General features: G+C 44.4%; 1 protein-coding gene across 2 annotated transcripts; it reads right to left on the bottom strand.

The window, feature by feature from the left end:
• Window positions 1-6,821: 6,821 nt before the first annotated feature.
• Window positions 6,822-24,141, bottom strand: LOC147632641 (calcium-dependent protein kinase 13-like). Of its 2 annotated transcripts, XM_086807444.1 has the most exons (8): window positions 22,858-24,141; window positions 22,620-22,743; window positions 22,354-22,497; window positions 22,060-22,212; window positions 21,828-21,970; window positions 21,552-21,719; window positions 7,692-7,922; window positions 6,822-7,556 (listed from the first exon to the last, which is right to left on the bottom strand). In XM_086807444.1, the coding sequence occupies exons 1-8, from the start codon at window positions 23,362-23,364 to the stop codon at window positions 7,395-7,397; spliced, it is 1,632 nt and encodes a 543-aa protein (XP_086663570.1). In that variant the 5' UTR covers window positions 23,365-24,141; the 3' UTR covers window positions 6,822-7,394. The 2 variants fall into 2 exon arrangements, with proteins under 2 accessions (XP_086663570.1, XP_086663569.1); XM_086807443.1 differs by having other exon boundaries at window positions 22,060-22,497; window positions 22,858-23,508.
• Window positions 24,142-24,994: the final 853 nt, after the last annotated feature.

Below are 24,994 nucleotides of genomic sequence, written 5' to 3' on the forward strand. Positions count from 1 at the left end.
GTACTTTAATTTTCCAATAATTATGAAGGACAATAATTTTACTTAGAATTTATAGTTGGGATAGATTGTATGACAAGAAAATATTCCAAGGACATGGGCAGGTGTCTCCATACGGGTCCTTATGGCTGTAATAATTATATGGGTCTTTATAGTTGTAATAATTAGTTCGTACTATATTAAGTATACATATATGGTTCACATCTTCAAGCTCACATCTACTGCTCTACAGGCTTAGGTGTCTAGATTCATGTCTTTTTGTGCGGGATTGTTGACTCACATCCTTTATGTGAGAGCTGGTTTGACTTGGTTTTGGTGGTTTTGTGCTTTTTTTAGACTTTTTGAGATGTGTTTAATATTCCTAATCCTAACTAATGGTTGTAATGTAACTAATTAAGTATTTTTTATTATTATTTTTGAAGGTTTAGCATGCTTCTACTCTACCAATTCCAACAATTCATGAATAAATTATGAAAAATATGAAATATACGAATAAAAATTGATAACTTCACTCTAATCCAACATAATGGAGCTCAATGCTCATGTTTTCATAGTGGATTCCACTCCTAATCACAATTGCTAAGCTAATTCTTAGATCAAAACAATGAAATCTAAGCCTCTTGGGCTCCAATTTCATATAAATCACCAAAAACTAGGGTTTTTCTTTACCACAACAGATGAGCATAGAATGCCCAAATGCAAAGTAAACTCTAAATCAAACCTAAAAGTAACAAATAAACACATCCAATGCTCCAAAATTGGATGTGTTTCGAAGTATGATCTCTTACTCAATACCAAGCAATATTGGGTGATCCCAATATTGCTTGGGATGGATGAAAAAACAGAGCTAAAAGCCCTACGCCACTCCCCAACAATGGCACCAAATATGTTCAAGTCAAGAACTTACCTTAGCCTTACCAAAGCATGCGTCGTGGAGTTTTACCTGAAAGCCACAATCTGTAACTTCTCATGGTGGTGTGCTAACTCATCCGTTGCATCATCACTCCATTATCACACCACAATGCTCATTGTCAAAGGGGTGAAGGGAGAGCTCTCAATGCCTAGATGGAGGCAAGAAGAGATCCATCTCTCGCCGATAGTTCTCTCACAAAAGGCGGGGAAGAAGAGGAAGCTAATGCAATAAAAAAACCTATAATCAAACCTATCTAGCATGCATCCATCAAGAAATCAAGATTCAAAACCAAGCAAGAAGAGGGAAGAAGGAGAGCTCACAGTAAACTATTGCTTATTGTCAGTAATGAATTATATACAAGTGACTAGTTTTCACACTAGGCTGGCTAAACTTAAAAATGGTCCAACCTCTATTACTAGTCTTAAGTAACTATATACACTAAGTCCGTAGACTTTCCCTATTTGACATTAAGCTCGTGGTAAGGTTGCTTTATATGTTCTAGCATTGCCTTACAAAATTTAAGTGCTCATTTGCATGAGTAAGATGGCAAGCGCCTTACGGAAGGTCGGGTGGGCGAAACCATGTTAACTAACAGAGTGATTAATAGTCGAGTAGATTTTTCAAGGTAACCACCAATGAGCTAAATGCTTCCAAGGTCAATCTCTTGAGAAGGATTGCTATGGCATCCTCCTCCTCCACTAGAGCTCCAATACATGAAGTTGTATGAAATTTTTCATTTTGTTTGAGTGATCTTGAAGTGACTCACTTTCTTTAATGTCCAATCCCAAAAAAAAAAAATTTCAAGCTAGTTTTTGAGTTCTTTTGTTTGGCACCAAACAATATTTCTAGTTTGTCCCATGCTAATTTTCTACTAATGCAATATGATCGATGAAACTATCTCCTAACCCTAATGCAATGATGGCTAATGCCCTGCCATCTTTTCCAAACTAAAAACTTTTCTCTTCTCCTTCTACTCAAGGCACTTCTCTCTTTCACTCGTAATCCCTTAAAGTCCATCCTTCGTGAGTATAGATTTAAGCTTCACTTGTTGCCATGTATGGAAACCGTCATCATTAAATTTTTCACCTATAAGTGGATTTGGCATGGTTTCTCTATGAGGATGGAAAGGTCTTAGCATGGAATGACCCAATGCCAATGTCTAGTCCCTTACACACACACACACACACACACACACACAGAGAGGGAGAGATGCAATGAGATGTAATAATAAGGGTGTTTTGCATGATTAATTCTTTCCAATTTTAAAATACTATCAAACCAGAGAATACCCTATTTTGGGAGAGAAAATAAGAGTACAAAGATTTTAATGATGCATAAGGCTTTAGCACCCTAATCGTAGAGTTGAACCCTTAATGGCTCAGAAAACTAATTATGATAGCACATTGTTATAGAGGTAGTTTTTTGCTAACAAACCAAAGAATGAGATTAGAGCTCACGAACTTATTGTTTGAGCTCAACAAAGTGACCTACACATCCTCCTCCTCATGGTGTTGTATGATGACAACATGGCTTAATACTTGTAAGATGGGATGAAAAAAGACTATATTTATCCTCTTCTGTTGGATTTTTGTCATCATTTGCAAGGTGACTTATGAAGCTTAAAATTGACCACTTCACACCTTCTTTGATGTCTTGAAGCCTTGGGACATGTTGTAGATGCACCAAATGGAGTCTCCTTGCTGTAGATGTGCCTAAACACCTTGATTTGTGATGATTTCAAAGCTTGGGAAAAGTGGGATAAAATTAGATTAATGATTAATTAGGATGCTAGTGATTTGAGAGCTTAGGAAAAGAGGGAGAAAATTAGAATAATTACTAATTAGGATGCTAATGATTTACCTAGCAAGTGTTGTCCTAGGATGCATAGATAATCAAGGGATGATGATTGGCTCTAATACCAAGTTGAATTTTATTCCTAGAGAGATGCAAGGATGTGATTAGGGAAAAACAACAAAGGTATGGCATATAATGATAAGATTAAGAGATTTGGCAAAAATCTCATGTATCATTCCATTAGATGGAGGCCTTTATATAGGCTTGAGTACATCTCCATTAGCCACTAATTGTGACTCATAAACTTGATTAAGCCATTCCCGAATCCTACCTAGATTTGATGTGAGCTTTCGGCCTCTTCTCACCTAATTCTAGGCAACTTCTTTTGGGCACCCTTTGGGCTGGACATTTCATATTCTCCTTCACATTTGAACGTCCTTAGTCATATGGGTAGTATAACTTCTACTTAATTTGAGGGCCTTTAAACCTTAGTCATATGGGTATTACAACTTCTACTTCATTTGAGGCTCAGGCAACACTCCCACTGCCTCTAACATTCACCGCCCATCACTTGCTATTTTCGACACGGAGATGCCACCAACTCGTGCTCTTTCATCTTCAAATTATGAATCTTTTGCTTCAAGTATGTTGCTTCATAAGTGTTGTGGAGGTTATTACAAGCCTCCACTTGGGAATTGGCCCCAAATTTATTTATTGATCTTATTACACAAGCATACTAATCATACCTAATGCTCTTTGGGATTTTTTAATCAAACTCCAATACCTTCAGCCTCAAACTTTTCTTTCTCTTCGGATGTAGGCTTAAATGTAGGATGATCGTCAATTCTAATACCTTTTGTTGACGCTTAGCCTCAAACTTTTCTTTCTCTTCGGATGTAGGCTTACATGGATGATCGTCAATTCTAATACCTTTTGTTGACGCTTAGCCTCAAACTTTTCTTTCTTCCCCATAATACCCATAAGCTTTGGTACCAATTTGATGGATTGGGATTACCGAATATGCATTATCACAACAAGCTTGAATCAACACTAAGAGGCATCAAATTAGAACGATTATGTGCGTATACATTGTTCATACATTGGTCTAAATCAACGACTGGGACTTTGCTTAAATAGGGCTTGGATCACCAAATATGCATTATCACAACAAGCTTGAATAACAACTAAGAGGTATCAAATTAGAACGATTATGTGTGTATACATTGTCCACACATTGTTCTAAATCAATGACTAGGGCTTTGCTTAAATAGCCAAATGGAATGTCAAAGGTCTTGGCCTTTAGACTAACCACAACTGATCACATGCTAACCTTTAGACTAACCACAATTTCTCATATCCTAACTAACCACCGTTTGGACGAACCACAAATGTTCATACCCTAACCTTTGGACTAGCCACACTTATGGACAAACCACACTTAGGACTAACCATAAATGTTAATTTCCATCGTTATGATCAACATAAATATACCTTTGTCTACAACCATACAATGAAATAACATCTAACAAATGAGTGTGTGTCCTAGGTGCTAAATAAGTGAACATTATCCTTCAATTGCCTTTTAATTACAAGGGACCCTTTTGATAGCAAAGAGGGTAGTGTAGTCAAGACAAGTCTCAATGGCGATGATACATAGAGGTAAGGGAAGAAAGGGAGGAAAATCTAATCTCACATGTCAATGGTGGATAGGTGGTCATTAAATCAAGTAGGTGAGGATATTTTTTTGAAAAAGAGATTAAGGGGAATCAAAGGTAAGATTTTTAGGGGGTTGGTCATAATGGTAGTATGTGTGGGGCTATATTTACACTTAGATGGAACATATACAAGTGATGAGGGAGCACGAGGATTATGTGTGGGGCTATATCTGCACTTAGATGGAACATATACAAGTGATGAGGGAACACGAGGATTATTGAGAGTTAGGGATGTGTGTGTGTGTGTGTGTGTGGAGAGAGAGAGAGAGAGAGAGAGAGAGAGAGAGAGAGAATGTCATCAAGATTGCATATAGATTATGGGTTGTGTGTATAAATAAAGATTTGGAGTGGAATGTGAAGGTGGAAGAAGAAAATGTGTGTGAATGTGCACGTGTGTGGGTGTGTGTGTGTGAGAGAGAGAGAGAGAGAGAGAGAGTGAAAAAAAAAAAGAGTGCACATGTGCACGTGGGTGTGTGAGTGTGCATGCGCATGTGCATGTGCCTGTGTGTGAAGAGAGAGATTTATTTATTTATGTGAGATGCCAGAATAACCTATGAGACACCGGTGTCTTTTATGTCTCCTCCACATTATTATGATATTTAGCTTAGCGTTTCCCAACATTCTAGAATAAAATTATGAGGAGTGTGTGTGGCCATGGTCTCGGTGCCTCCTTTTCTCCCTCGTGAATTCTCCCTTGACTCTTATAAAAGAATTATTAACATATGTCAGACACCAAAATAGCATATGAGATAAAGCAGAGATACAAAATCATACACTCTATAATTATTATAGAAGATGCATAGAGAATCTCTATGGGCTATAACAAGAAAGAAATAGAAGATGAATTGGGAAGGTCAACATACTAAAGCATAGAAATAGAAGATAAATTGGAAAGGTCAATATATGACTTGTGCAAGGAAGCACTGGTGCATGTACACCCCTATGAAAGCAATGGGGTACAACAACTTCATCTTTTGAGGGGCGATAGGATGACAGCTCTCCACCATGGAGCATGTCCATGATTTTGCTCTAAACTCTTTGTGGTCTCCTCTTGGTAGTGGGCGAAGTTCCATAAATCCTTGGGTCCTTGGAGAAGTTCATGGGCATCTATATTCCCCTTCTTTGATGAAGCCTCGCATCTCTCAAGGTGTGCTCTAGTTGGGTGTCCTTGTGTCTCCTCCACATGATCTGGCTCTTTAGTTAGCGTTGCCCACCATTCTAGATGGAGGTGGCCTTGTATCCTAGCCTCAATCTACGGCCTATATGACAACACCTAAGTAATGCATGTGACAAACAGATTTTCATATTGGGAGTTATTGCCTCTAATGTTGTTTTTTATGGAAATTTAGGCCATAAAATGCCACAACTTTAGTATGTATACTTCTTTTGCTATCCCCACTCACATGTAAAAGCTTCTCTATGAACTCCTCGTAGCTCATGTGGAAGACCATTACCTTAAATTGATACTCGATTCCCACTCTCTAGAAAGTATTCTAAAGCATCCAATGTCTCTTGTAAGTGATCTACTGTGTGCAACAATAGTGCTACATCCTCTGCATAGAAAAGAATGGAGACAGCATTGTCTCAGATGGGGTGGATCCCTTACCACCCAATTTGTCAATGCAATTTTCTAGTTCATCTGCATACAACGATTGTGGGAGAGAGGAGTTAGCCTTGTGGGAGAGAGGAGTTAGCCTTACTTCACCCCAATTGACAATGGTTGTTAATAATTATTGTGGGAGACAAGAGACGGCCTTGTTCTTCAACCCAAGTGTGCTCCATAAAAGGGTCTTGTCAGGAAAATCTGCTTTTGTCGCCTATGTTTGGCTTCCTCAATGATGGCTCTGAGTGTGAAAGTATGGTCTAGCATGGAGTGGTCTTGTCACAAGTTTAATTGCATAGTGGCTCAAACCCCCTGTTGCTCTACCCAATCAATTAGATACGCCTTTACTTTTATAGTCCAAATATATTGGCCATGAGATAACCAGTAATTCTACGGACTCGTCAGGTCCCGTGCCCTGTGATGTATAATACTGTTCTCCAACAAATTTTAAGTAAGCCATTGCAAAGGAGCTTACTACAATAAGTGCAAGGGTCTCACATTTGGTCACTTCAGTCTTTTCAAATACTTTTAAAACTCTGTACTGCTGATTGAGTCTTGAGCCATCTTCTGCCTCAGAAGCCATGATCCCCCGAGTTCAAGTCCCACCATTGGTCGTATATGCCCTCATGTTGCATTCTACCGACGTTAATACCTCTCTCTCTCTCTCTCTCTCTCTCTCTCATTCATTCAAGTCCCATTCTTTGCATTTCAGTGCCACCATACCAATCATGTCTTTTCCCTTTCTATGGCATTCAAAACTCCTTTGTCAAGGGGTTCCAAAGACACATGCTTGAAGCTGTTTAAGAAATCATTGCGATGTACTTTATTTACATGAAACAAAAATTTCTGTAAGTTCATCAAATAATTCTGAAATTTTAAGGCTTCAAAAATTAATAAAATGAGATGGGAAAAGGGCACTAGTTGGAACGTCTGTAAAAATCTACATACAAATAGCTTATTAGTACCACTGCACATAACGAATTTTCATCTAAAAGGAGATTAACCATCTCCTGCCTTAGACTGAACATGGACGATAAACCGATTTCTGCTTCTTTCCCCAAATATGAGCCGATGTATGATACATGCATCCCTCCACTTCACTGTTCCAAATCTATGTCACATATACACAACACAAAAACTGCTATCCTTTGGGCGCCTCCTCAACTTTCCAAATTTGTGTTAGGTTATGGATCATCATCTTGATTTATCCTTCATCACACTCTGAAATCCAGAAACACGGACTGTGACTAGGCTGCTCAAGCTACATGCATAGCAGCATTCTACCCAATAATCCATTGGTGAACATATTTGCTTCTGAGTTTTAACACTTGAAAACTGTGCCCTTCTCTATAGATTTGATCTTTCATTATTGTCATCTTCTTTTATCACTCTCTTGCATTTGAAGAGACCCATCTTTTATTAATTTAATGCTGAGACTATTAAATCTTTCTCGTGAGTAGTGCCGGGATGCCTTCCTCCAGTCTGTCCCAGCTTGCATCATGCTCGCAAACTCCTCATAGCTTATCTGTCCATCCTGCAGAAATAACCACCTAAATTTAATTGCTAGGCAAAGAAGATAACGCTTTTCTTGCTAGATCATGTTCAACCTGCTCGACTTCATGGTGCTGAAGTAAAAACGGATAGTCACCATATCAGGCAAACACCCTACCTTGTCAGTATCCACCTCGTTCATGATATCAAGTATGAGACCTTCGTCATCAGGACCCAAGTCATCATTCAAGGCTTGCTTGAGTTCGTTGATGTCAATGAACCCATTTCCATCTTTGTCAAAACGAGAGAAGGCTTTGCGCAACTGTTCATCATTATCCAACCTTTGAAGCTGCACAGTCAATGCAGCAAATTTCCCATAATCGAGAGTCCCCTTCTTATCCACGTCTGCCTGAACCCCAGAAAAAGGAACTTAGTTAGGTTTACTACCTTTTTTCAAGTAGAAAATATAGATATACGAAATAGTCAAAACATAGTAGCACAGCGGCGACAGGCACTGCCCAGCTGGTGGTGATACTGTGACAGGACGCCAACCGCCCACCCAGCTGGCAATACTGGCAGCCACCATCCACCAACTTAGTGGAGCAGCTGTCGCCGCTGCACCACCATCTGCCCAGAAGGCTGCCTGCGCTCCCGCCTGCTGTCCGCCTGCGCTCCAGCTTGCTGCCATCCAGCCCGTCACTGTTGGTCCATCTTCTCTCGCCTGCTGTCGCCCAGCTCCCCTCTGTGCTGCAGACCATCTCCACCTTAACGCCATCTGTGCAGTCTGTGCACTGCCCTTCAGCGGCAGTACCACCGGCCACATCATAAGTCAGCTTCCAGCAGCATCAAGTCAGAGGCACGTCTTGCAAGCAAAAAGTCATATAAGGTATTTGCAGACATCTTCAGTATGGGGCTTTTAATTTCCACCAATCAATTTGAGTCCTTTTTAGAAATCTCTTGGAAATTGCAAAATTAAAGCTCCTGCACTCCACAAACTTTGGGGCTTTCTGCAAAGGGCTGATTTTGCATCAACATGGAGTTCAACAAAAGCATCACAGCCATGGAGAAATTCAATGGGACAAATTTCCCAACCTGGCAAACAAAGATGCAACTTCTCTTGATGAGAGACGGTATCTGGAATGTGGTTAATGGAACTGAAAAAGGACCAGCAGCAGAACAGAGCACCGAAAACATTTGGAGGTGAAGATGAGAATGACAAAGCTATGGCAATCATTGGCTTAGTGCTTACAAATAATCTCATCCATCATGTGGACCTCAACAAATTTGCTGAGGAGATATGGGGTAGGCTGAAATTTTTACTTGGAAATAAGATTAATAATTCTAAGGTATTTCTCAAGCAGAATTTCTTTAATGTGAATATGAATGAGAACAATACCTTGGGGGAACATCTGAGCAACATAGGCTCCATCCTTCATCAACTTGCTAGCCTCAAAGCAAATGTTGATGAAGATGATATGAAAGCAGTGCTTCTATCCAACATAGAAGAGGTTTCAAAATACTTTGAAACCCTGAACAAGAAAAGACTCATGCCAACCTTGCCAGGAAGAAGAAGACAAAGACACGGAAGAAGCATCCACAGCAACAGAAGACAAAGCATTCACAGCAATGGATAATCTCTCTCAACGCGGAAGATTATGATTGGGCCTTCTGAGATGTTCTATGTGTGTAAGTCAAAGCTTCTGTGCCTAGGATGTCCCCCAAAATCTAATAAATAATTTTGTGTTTTTCTTGTAAAGCCTTGTTTTTTTTTAAGGCTCCGTGTTTTTCATATCCTTACTAAGAGCAAGGGGGGTTTGTCTGGGCAGAGTGATGTAGGCATAGTCATGAGTGGTTAAGCTCTTATATCAAGCCTGACAAGAGAATTTCAGGTTGTGTGTTGTGTGTCTTTTGTATTGTGTGTTGCAGTTTAGAGCCCAAATCCCCATGGCTATGGAAGGTCTTCTCAAGAGCAGGTGGGTCATTTGGTCTTGGCATGCTCGCAGCAATTGGACCTCGGGCTCGGGTGTCACCATTTGGTCCATCTCCATTTCTGGAGCCACTTCTATCGGATTGTCACTCCATAGAGCGGCCGGATTTGTACCATGTTCACATGTGGCCAAGCTAGTGTCCCATGTGAAAGGATCAGTCATGTGGTGTTACATGGACGGGAACCAATTTTGTGCCACCCGTGTGTGACCAGTATTGTGCCATATGGACGGGAGCATGTTTGCTACCACCCGTGTATGACCAAGATTACATCTTATCCATAGATAGGACTGTCACTCCATGGTAGGACTGATATTTGTGCCGACCTTGTCTATGGGATTGTCACTCCATAGGAAGGCTCGTGCCAGGATTTGTGTTTTGCCTATGGGACTGTCACTCCATAGGAAAACTAGGACTTCATATTTCTGTCGCACCAGTTTTGTGCCCGACAAGAAATCCTTGTACAAGTTTCATGAAAGGGAGATTTCATCCATTACATAACTGGACCCACCTGCCATTGTACCCGTGTCTGTTTACCAACCTATACCCGTGTCTGTTTACCAACCTGTATCCGCCTCTGTCCAACACCATGTACCCGGTTGTACCTACTGTACCAACCTGTACCCGACTGTACCTACTCTACCAGCTTGTACCTGACTGCACCTGCTCTGATACCAATGTAACCGCTCCCTACAGGAGGCCTGACGAGTCGGAAGATAATGTGTATTTTATCTTCCGATTTGTCAGGCCTCCTATAGGGAGCGGTTACATCGGGGGTAGTTGGAGCTAGTGAACCTATGGTTGGGTGGTAGAGTCACTAGCCACAATCCATGGCGGTCATGCGATGCATACGGACGACGTCAAGTCTACGAAACCTCTATTAGGGTTTCTCAAGTATGGGGGAAGCTCACAAGTGTCCCGATTCAGCCTGAAGGGGCAGCAAAGTAGGTCGAATTAAAATTTCATAAAAACTAGCCTGAGTGTTTCAAGGGAGGGATGAGCCTGCCCATTGTGACGTGTATGGATAATATTCAGTTTCCGTTGTCTATGCGATTCAAATTTGATTCGATTGTGTTCCATGAATCGTGTCTGCAAGGCTTGACTGCCAATGCATTACAAAAGAGGAGCTGGGTGAGAACCAGCTCCATAACCTAAGCAGGCTTGTGCTTGGAAGGGTAGAAGATAAAGGCTTGCATCCTTCTGTAGCAAGAGAAACCCAAACTTGCATCTCTCATGACAGCAAGAGAAAACACGCTTTCAACTCTTGCGGGAGCAAGTGAAAACCAGGATTGCATCTCTGATGAAAGCAAGAAAGTCTTGTTTTTGTGAAAGTGTAAGATAAAGGCTTGTTATTTTTAAGTTAAGTACAGGATGAAGGCTTGTAGATTTAAATTGAGTACAAGATGAAGGCTCGTTTTTCTAAGTTAAAGAAAAGATATAGACTTGCAAAGTTGAAAACAACATGGAGGCTTGCATCTCTCGGCAGCTTGCTTCTCACAAAGGAGCAAGATTAGCTTATTACTTACATAAGGACAAGGAGTTACGAGGCTAGCTTCTTGTAGAAGAGCAAAATTGGCTTGTGCCTCGTGTGACGGCAAGAGGTTATGAGGCCTGTTTCTCATGAGAGACTGGCTTGCCCTTTGAAAGAACGTAAGAACGCGCCAATGATGAGGAACAGGTTTATTCTTGTATAGAGGCATATTGCAGCTGAGGACAGAACCCAGATCCTTAAGCAGCTGGAGAGATGTCACCAGACATGACAATCACAATTCGATTGGAAATCATAGTAAAATGAAAGAGCTCCACCCTTACTTGATTGCAGAAGTGCCAAAAAGCAATGGAAGCTTGTGCTTATCACTTTTTTATCTAAAAATTCCCCTATGTGAAATGCAAGAGAAAAACTAACTAACAGATTCTTATAGAAACAGCCTCTAGCTCATTGTTTTCGGAGTTTGAGAGATTGTGTAAGTGCCTCAATCTCTCACCTGGGGTACAAGGTAGTCATAAAGATTCATCTTACAGATTTGGGCCAGTTTTTGACTAATTTCGAGCTGTTATGCACCATAGCTTTGTGCACTTTTAACTTTTGACCAGTGATTTTTGAACCAGATTTTCACAGTTTTTAGCCTTGACCACTGTTAAAGACTGTTGACCAATTTTTGCAAGTGAGAAAAGTGACAAGCTCTCTCCTCTGCTCGATTGCATAAAATACATCAACGGGTTGGTTGGGTGGGTTGGGGAGAGAGAGAGAGAGAGTGAGAGATGATGAAACATTGACGGGAGGCTAAAGAAGACCTATGGGCCCGATACAAGCAAATAAAACAGTTAAAGACTGAGAGTCCATTAGCCAACACAAGCCCAAACATTAGTTAAGGATGAGAGTCCATAGGGATAAAAACCTACTAATCCTGGATGGCGCTGGAAAGGTGAGCAAAAGCCGCATCCCACCGCTACAAAGTCGACATGATGAATCTGGGGAAGCAATCCGGTATCTTGATTTGTGGTTCTCATTTGAAAAGCATCAAAGGTATGCCAAGCTTTAGGCTGAAGGCTTGGGACTCTGTAGTGAAAAATCTGAAGAAACTAAAAAACTATTTTCCTGCCCAATGGAAAATTCTCACTGTGCCATGACTAACCAGCAGACAATCACAAGCAAGCAGCCTGCAGCTATGGAGTGAGTGAAAGCGAGGATCTATCAAACCTAAGCTCTGATATTTAGACTTTAGTTGAACAGAGCCTGCTGCTAATTGTTGCATTCTCAGATGCTGAATGCTTAAAACAAGGTGTGGGAGGTGCTTTATATAAGCACATGCAGCCCCCAAGTGCAAGAAGACCTGTAAGCATATATCATCACATGTTGGGTGGCTATTCTCGTGTCTACGGGTGCCCTTCCCATGCTCAAGCACCCCCCTATTTTTTCCCATATTTTTCCCTATTTTATTGGGTATTTGATGTGGGCTGCCCACCCTTTTTTATGGCTTTTATGCCTATCATAGTTGTTACGAGGCGCGCCTCTAACTGTTCGAGGCGTACGAGTCTTCCGAGGCGTTCGAGGCAGGCGTCTGGGCATAGTTGATTTTTTTTTTTTGGACCATTTGGGATTTGTCCGTTTCTGCCCGTTTTCATCCGTTTGAGTCTCTAGACGGGAGCTATAAGGGCCCCTCTAAGCTCTCAAGACTTACACACACTCTCTCTCGAGTCTCTCCCTCTCTCATTCACACTCTCTCCCCCTTCCTTAAGGCTTAAGGCAGCCCCTCTCACACACACACTCTCACTCTCTCTGACACCCACTCACTCTCCCTCTCTCATACACACCCGTGACCCAAGTGACACCCTCTCTCTCTCTCTATTAATCTATCTATCTATCACTATCTATATATATCTATCATTTATATATATATATATATATATAATATAACAAACGCCTCTAACTCGCCTACGAGCTGGTTGTATCCATCTTTTTCTTGAGGATTAGTGCATCAGCGTTTTGCTGTTTTCTCTCATCTCTCACTTGGTGCTTCAGTGTACATCTTTCCGCTGCCCTCTGACAAGGTATCAGAGCCCACAAGCGTCCAGACCTGGAATTGCTAATTGGTGCTGATTTTTGCCACATTTTCACGCGAACTTGGTGGCTGCCCGCACTGTTTCAAACCTGCATTTTCTTCTCCGGAGGGGCAGATCTGCATTTTCTGCGTTTTTATCTCCTCTCCACTCACTTTCTTTCCCATCCACCCTCCCTACAAATGCAGAGAGCAGCTCTTGGGTTGTTTTGATGTCAGTGTTTTTCAGAGGGTGTACATAATGGCACTTATTCAACCACAAGTGGTTCGAATACCCACTCTTCCGACTTTTTCTTCAGATGCAAAGTTGGATGGCACAAACTACGACATCTGGAAAGTCATGGTGGAAGCAATCTTGGAGACATACGATCTTCTGGAGTTCATCACTCGCCGGTCCTCCCACCTAACCTGGACACCATAGAGGATGAGGATACAAGGGATCCCTTACGCACGAAGCTGCCCTATGGGATCAACTTAATACCCGTGCTCGGTCATTCATCCTTCTGAACTCTCAACCCTCAGTCATCGCTCACATCGAACGGGATACCCATGCACATGTTGCTTAGAAGAGACAAGAGAGTTTCCCTGGAGCTTCAAATGTTGAAACTTTCACCCACTAATTCTACTTCCATGCGGGATCACATCAACAAACTAGAGTCATCAACATAATAGCCTCAAACGACGAGCTCTAAAGCTGCACTCCCCTCTCCTATTCGTCGGTGCTGCCTACGCCCCCCTCACCCTGTTAGCACCTGCACCCCCTCCCTTTGCCTCGCGTCAGTGCACCCCCCCCTTCTCTTCTATCCTGCGCGGCTGAGCCGCCCTCGTCTCCCTACTCTCCCCCAGCTCCTGCCTTTATCGTCTCCCCCTGCCCACTTGAGCTTCTGCCCGCCTTCGCCTTCTCCCCTGCCCGACTTCGCCTTGACCCCTTGCCCATCTGAACATCTGCGCCCTGCTCTCCCCTTGCCCCTGCCTTCGCCCTCCTCTGCCCCCCTTGCCGCCGCCTTCACACCCCCTTCTCTCGTCAACGCGCTTTCGGGTTGTTCTTTCGCCCCCTTTCTTCCTTTGTCGTTGGCAGCACCCTCAGCTTGTGGGCTTTTACTCTAATTTCGGCAAGTTTCGGCCTCTTTTGGTCTTCTCCCCGACCAAGGCCGTCCTTACCTGCCTTTCGTTTTTTGAAGCGGACCTACAGCTTCTCACTACGAGTGTCGCATCCCTAGAGGCCTCCACTCTGGTTTGCAAGATTGTCGGTAGCCGGCCCCGCACGTGGCCAACTCAAGGATCTTCTTCAAGCTAGCCTCCTAGGTGCGCCTGCAAAGATCGTAGACATTCATCCTTTGGGGCGTGGCTACTCAGGTTGAGTTCGACTCATCAGCGACGTCTGATCTTGTCATGCACCTGAGCCCCGTTGCATTGAGTATGGCCCAGGCCTTCTTTACACGGTGGCAGCACGGCTACGACCGAGCATCCGACCCTCTCGCCGCTGACCGTGCATCCGACCCTCTCGTTGGAGTTTCAGGCTTTCCCATGACTGTCTACTTTCGAGGCCTCAGGAAGGAATACCTTCCTCTTCTCCCAATGATAGGTGGTGCCGTCAGGAGAGTGATGGAATCCCCCCTACCGCTGCCTCGACCCTCACACGAGCAACCAGGATTCCATCTCTACGCATCTGTGTTGCCTCGCCGGATTTTGTGCCATATCGATTCCCAACCTTCGAGGCGACCCCATTTTACAGAGAGTGTAGTAGTTCCGCCTTCCAAGCCAATGTTTCATTTGCAGGCAGATGGGTCATCTGGCCAGAGCTTGCCCTCGACGTCAGACTAGGAGACCGCCCCCGATGGTTCCCCCTCCTACTTCCCGCTCAGATCCTCACCAAGGGGCCGAGGGAGGAGCAAGTTCCCAGGCCACGGAGCACCAAGTTCCAACCATGGATGACCCATCAGTCGGAGAGTGGCGGACAGTTGGTCCCCGCCCCGATCGCCAGCTGAGCACCAGAGCTAAGCGTCGTCGCCGTGTGCGCTAGGCTGGCAACATGCAAGAGGATTTGGTTCCGTCAGAGAACCGTTTCGAGCACTTATCACAGCACCCACCCGCAGACGGCAGGCCCCCTCCAGTCACAGAGAGGGTCCCTCTACCGCCCACCCCCCCCCCCCCCCCCAATGTGGGGGCCGATTCCTCATTGCGACTTCTCTTCTAGCCCTTAGTACCCAGTGGGGCAAGTTGACCCCACCCTCTCTTCGTCGAGCCTTCCCCACCAGCAGCCTTCGTCTCCGATGGATACCTCTCAACAACGTCCCTCTCCAGACTCTCCGCCTTCCTGCTCCCCCTCACCTCCTCCCCCACCCTCGCCTTCGACTCTACCCATAGTCGTTCCATTTTCCCCTTCCTCTTCCTCCGCGCCTACCATCCCTCCCACCTCCGCCTCTCAAGAGCATTCCCATCGGCCCCCTACAGCCCCTGTTCCGGAGAGGAGACAGCTTGCGAGTTCTGTTCGTCGCCTGATTCATCGTTTCTCAGAGCCAGTGGAGATGACCATTGCAGCCTCACTACTGAGGGCTCTCCCACCTGAGTCTCCAAGCGGGCCCCCAGGATCTTGGGGCAACCTGTGGATTATGGTTTCTTCCGGTGTCTTCTGACAGAAGGGACAGACAGGTTCGAGGAGACCGTAGCCCCTATTCGGGTATGTGTGGTATTCCACCACTCCAGCCCCTATTCGGAGAGGAGACAGCTTGCGAGTTCTGTTCGTCGCCTGATTCATCGTTTCTCAGAGCCAGTGGAGATGACCATTGCAGCCTCACTACTGAGGGCTCTCCCACCTGAGTCTCCAAGCCGGCCCCCAGGATCTTGGGGCAACCTGTGGATTATGGTTTCTTCCGGTGTCTTCCGACAGAAGGGACAGACAGGTTCGAGGAGACCGTAGCCCCTATTCGGGTATGTGTGGTATTCCGCCACTCCAGACCCTCTACGCCAAAGAATGGCTCGATGATCTTTTCTTTCCCCTTGAGCATAGCCCCCGAGACAGAGTGAGATCCAGAGTCAATGGCTGCAACCATTCAAGATCAGGCAGTTGAGTTGGATGCTGGCCGACTGCCCCTGCTGGTCCACATCTCCATCTGTGTGCTGGCCGACTGGAGACATGAGCAGGTCGTGAGCTTTTTGCTCACATCGGCTACTTTTTGGGCTGGCCGACTGGCTCATAGGGGCCATATAAAATGGCCCCTTGCCCCCACACATGTTGTATTCAGTCACCGGGATTTTCTTGTGTATATATAACAGAGTTACACGCCTCTCTCTCTCCTTCTCTATTGCTGTATTTTTTCTGCAATGCACTTGCTCTTGTGTTTTCAGATTTTGTCTTCATCTCCGTTGCATATTCTGACATGGTATCAGAGCTCTAGGCTCTTGATATATCTTGGGAACTGTGTGAGCAAGAGGGGGGCTGTTTTGTTGCTGATTGGTGGACTGTTCTAGACCGTTCGAGAAGAGGAGAAGCAAGAGGAAGGCGGGCTGATTTGCTGGACAGCCACTTGTAGGTTTAAGTTCTTTTTTTTTCCCACCCACCCACATTTTTCAATTACACTCCCGCAATGGCAGATCTACTTAAGATGGCTGAGAAGCATGTGAAGATCCCGACACTCCCCACGTTCCCAGTGGACCGTCAGTTGGACGGGAACAACTACGGCATATGTAAGGTAATGATGGAATCTGTTTTGGAATCTTACGACCTTGCTGATTTCATTATTGTTGGGGTTCCACGGCCGGAGTTAGAGGAAGGGGAGTTACCCTCGATTCGGAAGGAACGCGAGACACAGGCACAGTTGTGGGATCGTGTCAACGCCAGGGTCCGTTCTTTCATTTTCCTCAACTGCACACCGCAGGTAATCAATCATATCAAGCATATGACACTGGCCAGAGGTATATGGCAGCATTTGGCTTCTCTCTATAACAGGGTATCACCCATGAAGAGGATTTCCTTGGAAGTACAGGTGCGGGTGATGAATCCTGCAAAGTCATCGACGATGCGGGAGCACATCAACAAGCTGCAAGCTCTTCAGCAGGAAGTTCTTCAGGCTAGGAAGGTGATATCATCGCAGGATATAGCCATCACGTTGCTGTCGCATTTGCCCTCTCAGTACTCAGCATTTTACTCTTCTTTGATTAACAGTGGCACGCTCAACACCATCACATGGGAGGAGCTTGTGCCCATGGTCTTGGACCAAGAAGAAAGATTCTTGAACCCTCCACAGGGCGGAGGTTCGGAGGCCTTAACTGGCCAACGGTCGAAAGGCCCGTAACAACAAGGGCAAAGGGAAGGCTTCATCGGACAAGTCTTCTGAGAAGATGTCCGACTCAGACCGCGAGAAACTAAAGGCAGAGAGGACCTGTAATGATTGTGGCGAGAAAGGCCACTATTGGAGGCAGTGTCCCAAGCGGAGCACCGAGAAGGGTGTCGAATCCTGTGAAGACTCCAGCTTTTGTGCACCTAGAGGTGATGGACACTGATGTTTCATTTTCTTCAGGCAGGGAGGAGGCTGGAGGACTCTCCGCTATGGATACTCGGGAGTGGATTCTAGACAGTGGTGCTTCCAGGCACATGACTCCTTCCCGTTCAGATTTACAGGATCTCTGCAGGTATTCTGGTCATATTCTTACTGGGGATACATCCACTGTCCCAGTTCATAGTGAGGGCAGGTTGGAGATAGTTCTCGATGGCAGAGGAGGGAAGCATTCCTCCAAGGTGTTGTATGTTCCATCCCTTGGTTTTCATCTGTTGTCAGTGTATCAGGTTTGCAAGACTGGCGTACGGGTGGAGTTTAATGAGCATTTTGTTGCTCTCTGGGACAAGGCAACAGGCCAGGTAGTTTGGGAAGGCGGAGTGGAGAATGGAGTTTACAAACTTTCAGCACTCTCTCTCCCACGTCCTTAGTTTTGTGATGAGTGGCAGTCTGGTAATGGCCACTTAAGCGTGGATACGCTGCAAGTGCAGGCTTTCCGGGACCAGATGGTGGATAGCTTGCACTGGAGTAATCCACGGTCATCCAGAGGCACTTTGTTCGTGAACAGTTCGTTGCTGATGACATCTTGCTAGAGTTCTATTCGACGGAGGACAGTACGGTGGACCTCTTCACTCACGAAGTCGCTATCTCAGGGTTTGCTCAAGCGGCACCCCAGCTCTCTGTGGTTGGTTTCACAGCCAGGAGCTGAGGGGGTGTTAGAAGTCATCTCCTGTCTTTACTGAGACACCAGGGCCTCTGTTGTGGGTGGGCCCGCCCTTGTAGGTGTTGTTCTCATTTGTCCTCACTCCCCGTATTTTTCCCCATATTTTTCCCATTTTTTCTGTGGCTTGGGGGGCAATCTTGTGGTGGCAAGTGGACCTCTGATGCTGGCCAACTGCATCTGTTTATGCTGGAGGTGGCCGACTGTCTTGGACATGTCGTGGACCTTTTTCAGATGTTGGCCGACTTGGGATATCTGGCAGTCTTGTGGTGGCAGGTGGACCTCTGATGCTGGCCACCTGCATCTGTTTATGCTGGAGGTGGCCGATTGTCTTGGACAGGTCATGGACCTTTTTCAGATGTTGGCCGACTTGGGATATCGGGAGCTACCACAACTCTGGAATTGGTTCATGCGGATTTGTGCGGCCCGATGCGCACTCCGTCTCTTAGTTCTGCCAGTTATGTTTTTCTCTCGGTTGATGATTTTAGCGGATATACCTGGGCCTATTTTCTCAAATCCAAAGACACAACTTTCGACAAATTCCAAACATGGAGAACCTTGGTGGAGAAACAGTCGGGACACTCTGTCTTGACATTACGAGCAAACAAAAGAGCAAGTTTACTTCTCGCCAGTTTAACCAGTACTGTAACCTGTATTCTACGGGAGTTTGCGAGCACAAGTACTCCTTCAAAGAACGGTGTGGTGGAGCGGAAAAACCGAACAGTGATTGAGATGGCTCGAACAATGTTGGAACATAGGAGTCTTCCTCAAAAGCTTTGGGCGGAGTCAGTTCCTACTGCTGTTTACATTCTCAATCGGTCCCCTACTACTGTTGTTTCAAGGCAGACCCCCTTTCAGGCCTACATAGGAAGAAAACCTCGGTTTCACACTTTCGGGTTTTTGGGTCAAATGCTTTTGTTCATGTACCTGATGGTGATAGGGGGAAGTTGGACGCTAAGTCCAAGCGCCATTTTTTGGTTGGTTACAGCTCAAAATCCAAAGGTTATCGCTCTACAATCCTGCAACTTCGAAGATCATCATTAGCAAAGATGTGGTGGTTGATGAGACTTCATCGTCCACTGCAGAGGGGATTTTTTCATTATCAGGGGCTGATTCTCCTTGGTTCCTCGTTGGATCCTCGTGCTCCTCTTCCGCCACTTGAACCGGCACATCCACCAGCACCTCAAGCGGAGGAATCATCCAACAATGATCAAGAGGAGGAGATTTCGGTGGATGCTCCACAGTAGGCTACATCGCAGGAGCTGGATTCTACTTCTGAGAGGGGATCTCATATTCCCAATTGGTTTTGCCAGACATTGCGGGACTCGGGGGTAACACGGTTGCCTTCCCCTAGAGCAGGGGGTCCCCGTCGATCAGAGCAGTTGAGTACCATGGCATCACCTCAGAACCTGCATATTAATTATGCACTAATGTCACGCATCCAAAAGGACTTGGTATTGGGGAGGTGCTCTCCAAACCAACTTGGAAGCACACCATGGAAGCAGAGCTTGACTCTATTGAACGGAATCAAACTTGGGAGCTAGTTCCTATTGCACATCACACGACCTGATTGTGCATTTGTGGTGGGAACTCTCAATGCTTTCATGCAGGCACCTTTAGACATTCACTGGCAAGAAATACTCCATGTGTTGTGGTACTTGCAAGGTAACAAGGATTTTGGTATTTTCTATGGAGAGGGGGCCACTTTAGGTAGCTAGAGCGACTCCGATTGGGCTAGAAATGCGGATACCCGACGGTCTACTCCAGGGTATTGATTTATTCTTGGATAAAGAGCAATTTCATGGACAAGTTAAAAGTAGCCTATGGTGGCACTTTCATCGACTCAAGTGGAGTATCGAGCGGCCTGTTCAGCTGCTTGTGAGGTGATTTGTTTGCGGCGGCTACTTGAGGAGATAGCAGCCTACCCTTATCTCATGCGACAAACAGAGTTGCGCATTATCCTTGAATATTGTCCTACCCAAGACAACGTTGCAGACTTATTCACCAATCAGCTATTGGCATTCATGGCAGCTCCTTGGGCCTTGGGCCACCCCCAGGACCTTAGAGGGGGTGTTAGCATATGTCATCTCCTGTTGGTGGCTATTCTGGTGTCTATGGGTGCCCTTCCCATGCTCTTCCCATGCTCATGCACCCCCCTATTTTATTGGGCATTTGATGTGGGTTGCCCACCCTTCTTTTATGCCCACCCATCTCCTGTTGGTGGCTATTCTGGTGTCTACGGGTGCCCTTCCCATGCTCATGCACCCCCCTATTTTATTGGGCATTTGATGTGGGTTGCCCACCCTTCTTTTATGGCTTTTAGGCCTATTTTCCTCTTTTCAGGTTGTGTAGGAGTTTAGGAGGGAGTCGGCCAGCTCATACGGAGTGTATATATAATATATATGCTGCCCTTTCCTTACTTTTCATCATTGCTTTTGGTCATTTGGTGAGCACCTTCAACCATGTGCCTACGGAGTCCACTCCTCGCCTACGGGCTAGTTGTATCCATCTTTTTCTTGAGGATTAGTAGGATTAGTGCATCAGCATTTTGCTGTTTTCCCTCATCTCTCACTTGGTGCTTCAGCATTTTTGTCATTTTGTCTACATCTTTCCACTGCCCTCTAACAGACCTGCTGGGGCTTCATACTATTTTATATGACCTTCAAACCTTCTCTAAGAAGCTCGCTTATGCTTGACCAGCCCATATCCACACTCCATGCCCAATTCAAAACTATATTGGCTATAAGAAAGAAATCAAAAAATGTTGTCATGCACATCTTCAAATAGCAGCACCCCCCCGCCCCCACCCCCACTCACAACATTTACTATATTGGCTATAAGAAAGAAATCAAAAAACGTTGTCATGCACTTCTTCCTCCGCCAATCATGGGAAGCTACAGGAAGCAGCAAGGTTGGCCAGATAAGCATCAACTTAGATAGCCCCCCATACCCCAATTCACCACAGTGTACACATGTGAGCAGCAGAGTGACTTGTGCAGCGAGCCAACAAGGAGAGGGTGCATGAATGTTGTCAATCCATTTTTTACATTTGTGTTACATGCCAGATTTGATGGTGGCAATTGTAACCTGCATCTGTTGCAGAAATCAATAACTAAATCAGTTGTTCAGGATTGTTGCAATGAGAATGCCTTCCTCTATCATCTATGTTTCTGTCTCGGATTACGTGGTCAATGCATAGGGGAGAGAAGGGGAGAGGAAAGAGGGGAAAAGAAGGGTGTGCTAATGAATGTTCTCAATGAAAGACATAGACTTACTGCCTCCATCAATTGTTGAACTTCATGTTCACCGAGGTGAGAGCCAAGCTTGCGAAGGCCTGCCTTGAACTCTTCAAAACTCAACATCCCGTTCTTATTGGTGTCCATCATGTTGAACATGGTCTTCAATCCATCAACTTCTTCGCCAGACAAAAGCTCTGCTATAACCTGCAATAACCCCCAGATAAACAATCGCTCAACACACATTGCGATTGAGCTTGAGACACTAGATTCTATTTTCCGTATTATACAAAGGGCCTGTAGATGATAACGTACTCGTAAGGCCTTCTTCTTGAGCTTATTCATGGCTGAAAATTGTTTCAGCCTTGAGCGTACTCTCTCACCAAGGGGATTATCCGGTGCCTGTTTGGCATTTTGCAACCACGGTGCCTGTTTGGCATTTTGCAACCACGGATGATCTGCAGCAAAAGCGATGTTTCACACATTACCTTTCAGCTCAGGTCCATAACGGCCTTCCAAATTTAACATTTCCAATAAGTATCTATACCAAGAACTTGCTGAGCTGTCATCCTGCGCCTTGGATCAGGTTCAAGCATATGGCGAACCAGAGATTTCGCTCTATCGGACACCTTGGGCCATGGATCTCTCTTGAAATCTATGACACCACGAAGAATAGCCTGTGCAACCCCTTGCTCTGTCTCTGACATTAAAAAACAAGTTCCCAAACTTGATACCTTATCTGACATATTGACAACCATGAGGGTGTGCAATGTGCATACATAACATTGTAGTTGGTCCTTGCATGACATCAAAATATAAGCTGCTAAATAAGAATGCTTACCTGCCCAAAAAGGGGGCACACCACACAACAAAATGTAGAGTATGACACCTGCACTCCATACATCTACCTCTGGTCCATAGCTACGTTTCAAAACTTCTGGAGCCATGTAATAAGGACTACCTACAATTTCAGAGAACCTCTCCCCTGCATCAAGAAAAAGAGGTTCAGAAGTGCAAAAGAGACACAACACCACAAACAACAGGCTGCAGCCAGCGTGGTAGACTGACATGTCTTCAATCCAAGCATTGCTTTCACAAGAGGTATACCAGGTTTAAAGAAAACAGATAGGCCAAAGTCAATAGCCTTGAGAGGTGCATTCTCCTGCTTATTCGCAAACAAAAAGTTCTCTGGTTTCAGATCACGATGCATCACCCCATGTTTATGGCAAGCCTGCAAGACATCTCACAGAAGAAACTTCTCACTACTACTTCTAAGAGGGTAAAACAGTAGAAAAACAAACGGGGGTGGCCATCCTACAGCTATCCAACTTGGGAGAAAGAGCACCTGTACAACTTCTGCTACTGTGCGTGTGACACTAGCAGCAGCTCTTTCATGGTAATGTCCACGGGCAACAATCCGATCGAACAACTCCCCCCCTTCACAAAGCTCCATCACCAGGTGTACAGCATTGTCATCCTCATACACACCTCTGAGAGTGACGATATGGGGATGGGGAGGCAAATGATGCGTGATGACTACCTCCCGCCTCACATCTTCAACATCCACTGCAGTCCGCAGCTTGCGTTTGGATATGGATTTGCAAGCCAGCACCTCCCGTGTCTCTTTGTCTGTACACAGGTATGTGATGCCAAACTCTCCTCTTCCAAGTTCTTTACCGAAGAGATATTTGTCAGTAATAATGAGCCCTTCCTGGACTGACACACCGCCCGCTAGGTTTCTCAGCACCGTGAGTTTAGGGGCCCCAGCCGTATGAGAGGCCTCGACTTCAAAAAGATTGTGCCTTGGTTTGTGCCTTGGTTTAGGCCCAGCAACACTACAGCAGTTTCCCATGATGCTCTATTTGCATCAACTGAGTCTAAAACTTGCAATAAACCTTTTCTATGGGCAAGACAAGGTAAAAGGCCAAAACCCTAATTCTTTTTCTGAGACATACAAGATCCTAATTTTGTATCCAAGGTAAACAAAGAAACCTTATTATTATTTTGTCTGTAAGGTTTACCAAAACCCTTAATCTTTTCCAGCCTGCAGGCTTAAAGTATAAGATCCTAAGCTTTGGATTCTTAGCAGATATAGCAAACCGGTTTACCTCTCACCTTAGATGCAAGAAGGATAAGAATTAGGGTTTTAACGCCTTGTATGTACTAATTCTTCTCAGTGAAGGCGGAAACCAGCTTACCACTTTCCTGCTGTGAACCCTGTCTCCTCCTTCTCGGCCTTTATGCGTTTAAGAGACCTCAGAGATGCCTTCGAAGAGTGAGTTAGGGAAGGAGTCAACGGGAGATATATATATGTATATGAATATGTATATTGGTCCCTGAGCTGGCAGGGCCCAGGCATTGGCGAGATCGAAGTCAAAGGCTACCACGTCAACCCGCTTGAACCGGTCATTGCACGATTTCCAAAAGTAGAATCCCCAATTAATAAAATCGACGGTTCAAGTGTAGTTGAACCGTCGTGATGGGGACTCGGGTTCGATGCCTGGCAGCAGCTAGCAACTCGAATAGCGAATGGCCTAGCTGATGGACTAGATCTACCCTCCCAAGAAGGTGATAATAATATTAAATTAACATAATTAGTGCTATTACACTGCAAATAGCGAATGGCACAGCTAGACAAGGTGATAATAATATTAAATTAACATAATTAGTGCTATTACACTGCAAATAGCGAATGGCACGCTTGTCTAGCTCATGGACTAGATCCACCCTCCCAAGAAGGTGATAATAATAATAAATAATGAATATATTCATTATGTTAATTTATTATTATTATCACCTTCTTGGGAGGGTGGATCTAGTCCATGATTTATTATTATTATCACCTTCTTGGGAGGGTGGATCTAGTCCATAATTTATTATTATTATCACCTTCTTTGGAGGCTGGATCTAGTCCGTAACCCGGGTTATGGACTAGATCCACCCTGGGTTATGGACTAGATCCACCCTCCCAAGAAGGTGATAATAATAATAAATTAATATAAATATAATGAATGATATTTTATGCACTAATTATGTTAATTTATTATTATTATCACCTTCTTGCGAGGGTGGATCTAGTCCATCAGCATAAGTGATAATAATAATAAATTAACATAATTAGAGCTGCACTAATTATATTTTTATCACCTTCTTGGGAGGGTGGATCTAGTCCATCATCTTGATAATAATAATAAATTAACATAATTAGTGCATAAAATATCATTCGTTATATTTTATTGCTATACGATAAAATATAATGAAGATTTATCAATACATTGATAATATTAATGTATTGATATTATCAATGATATTAGTGCAATATCAATACATTGATATTGCACTAATATCATTCATTATATTTTATTGCTATACAATAAACAAATAGAAGATTTATCGATACATTGATAATATTGTATTAGCCTTATGCTACAATAATATTACAATGTTATATGTATGTTATATTAGAGTAATTTAGTGCACTG

The sequence above is a fragment of the Cibotium barometz genome, chromosome 13, assembly GCF_041138505.1.
Source record: "Cibotium barometz isolate CiBa-2024 chromosome 13, ASM4113850v1, whole genome shotgun sequence".
Lineage (NCBI taxonomy): Eukaryota > Viridiplantae > Streptophyta > Polypodiopsida > Cyatheales > Cibotiaceae > Cibotium > Cibotium barometz.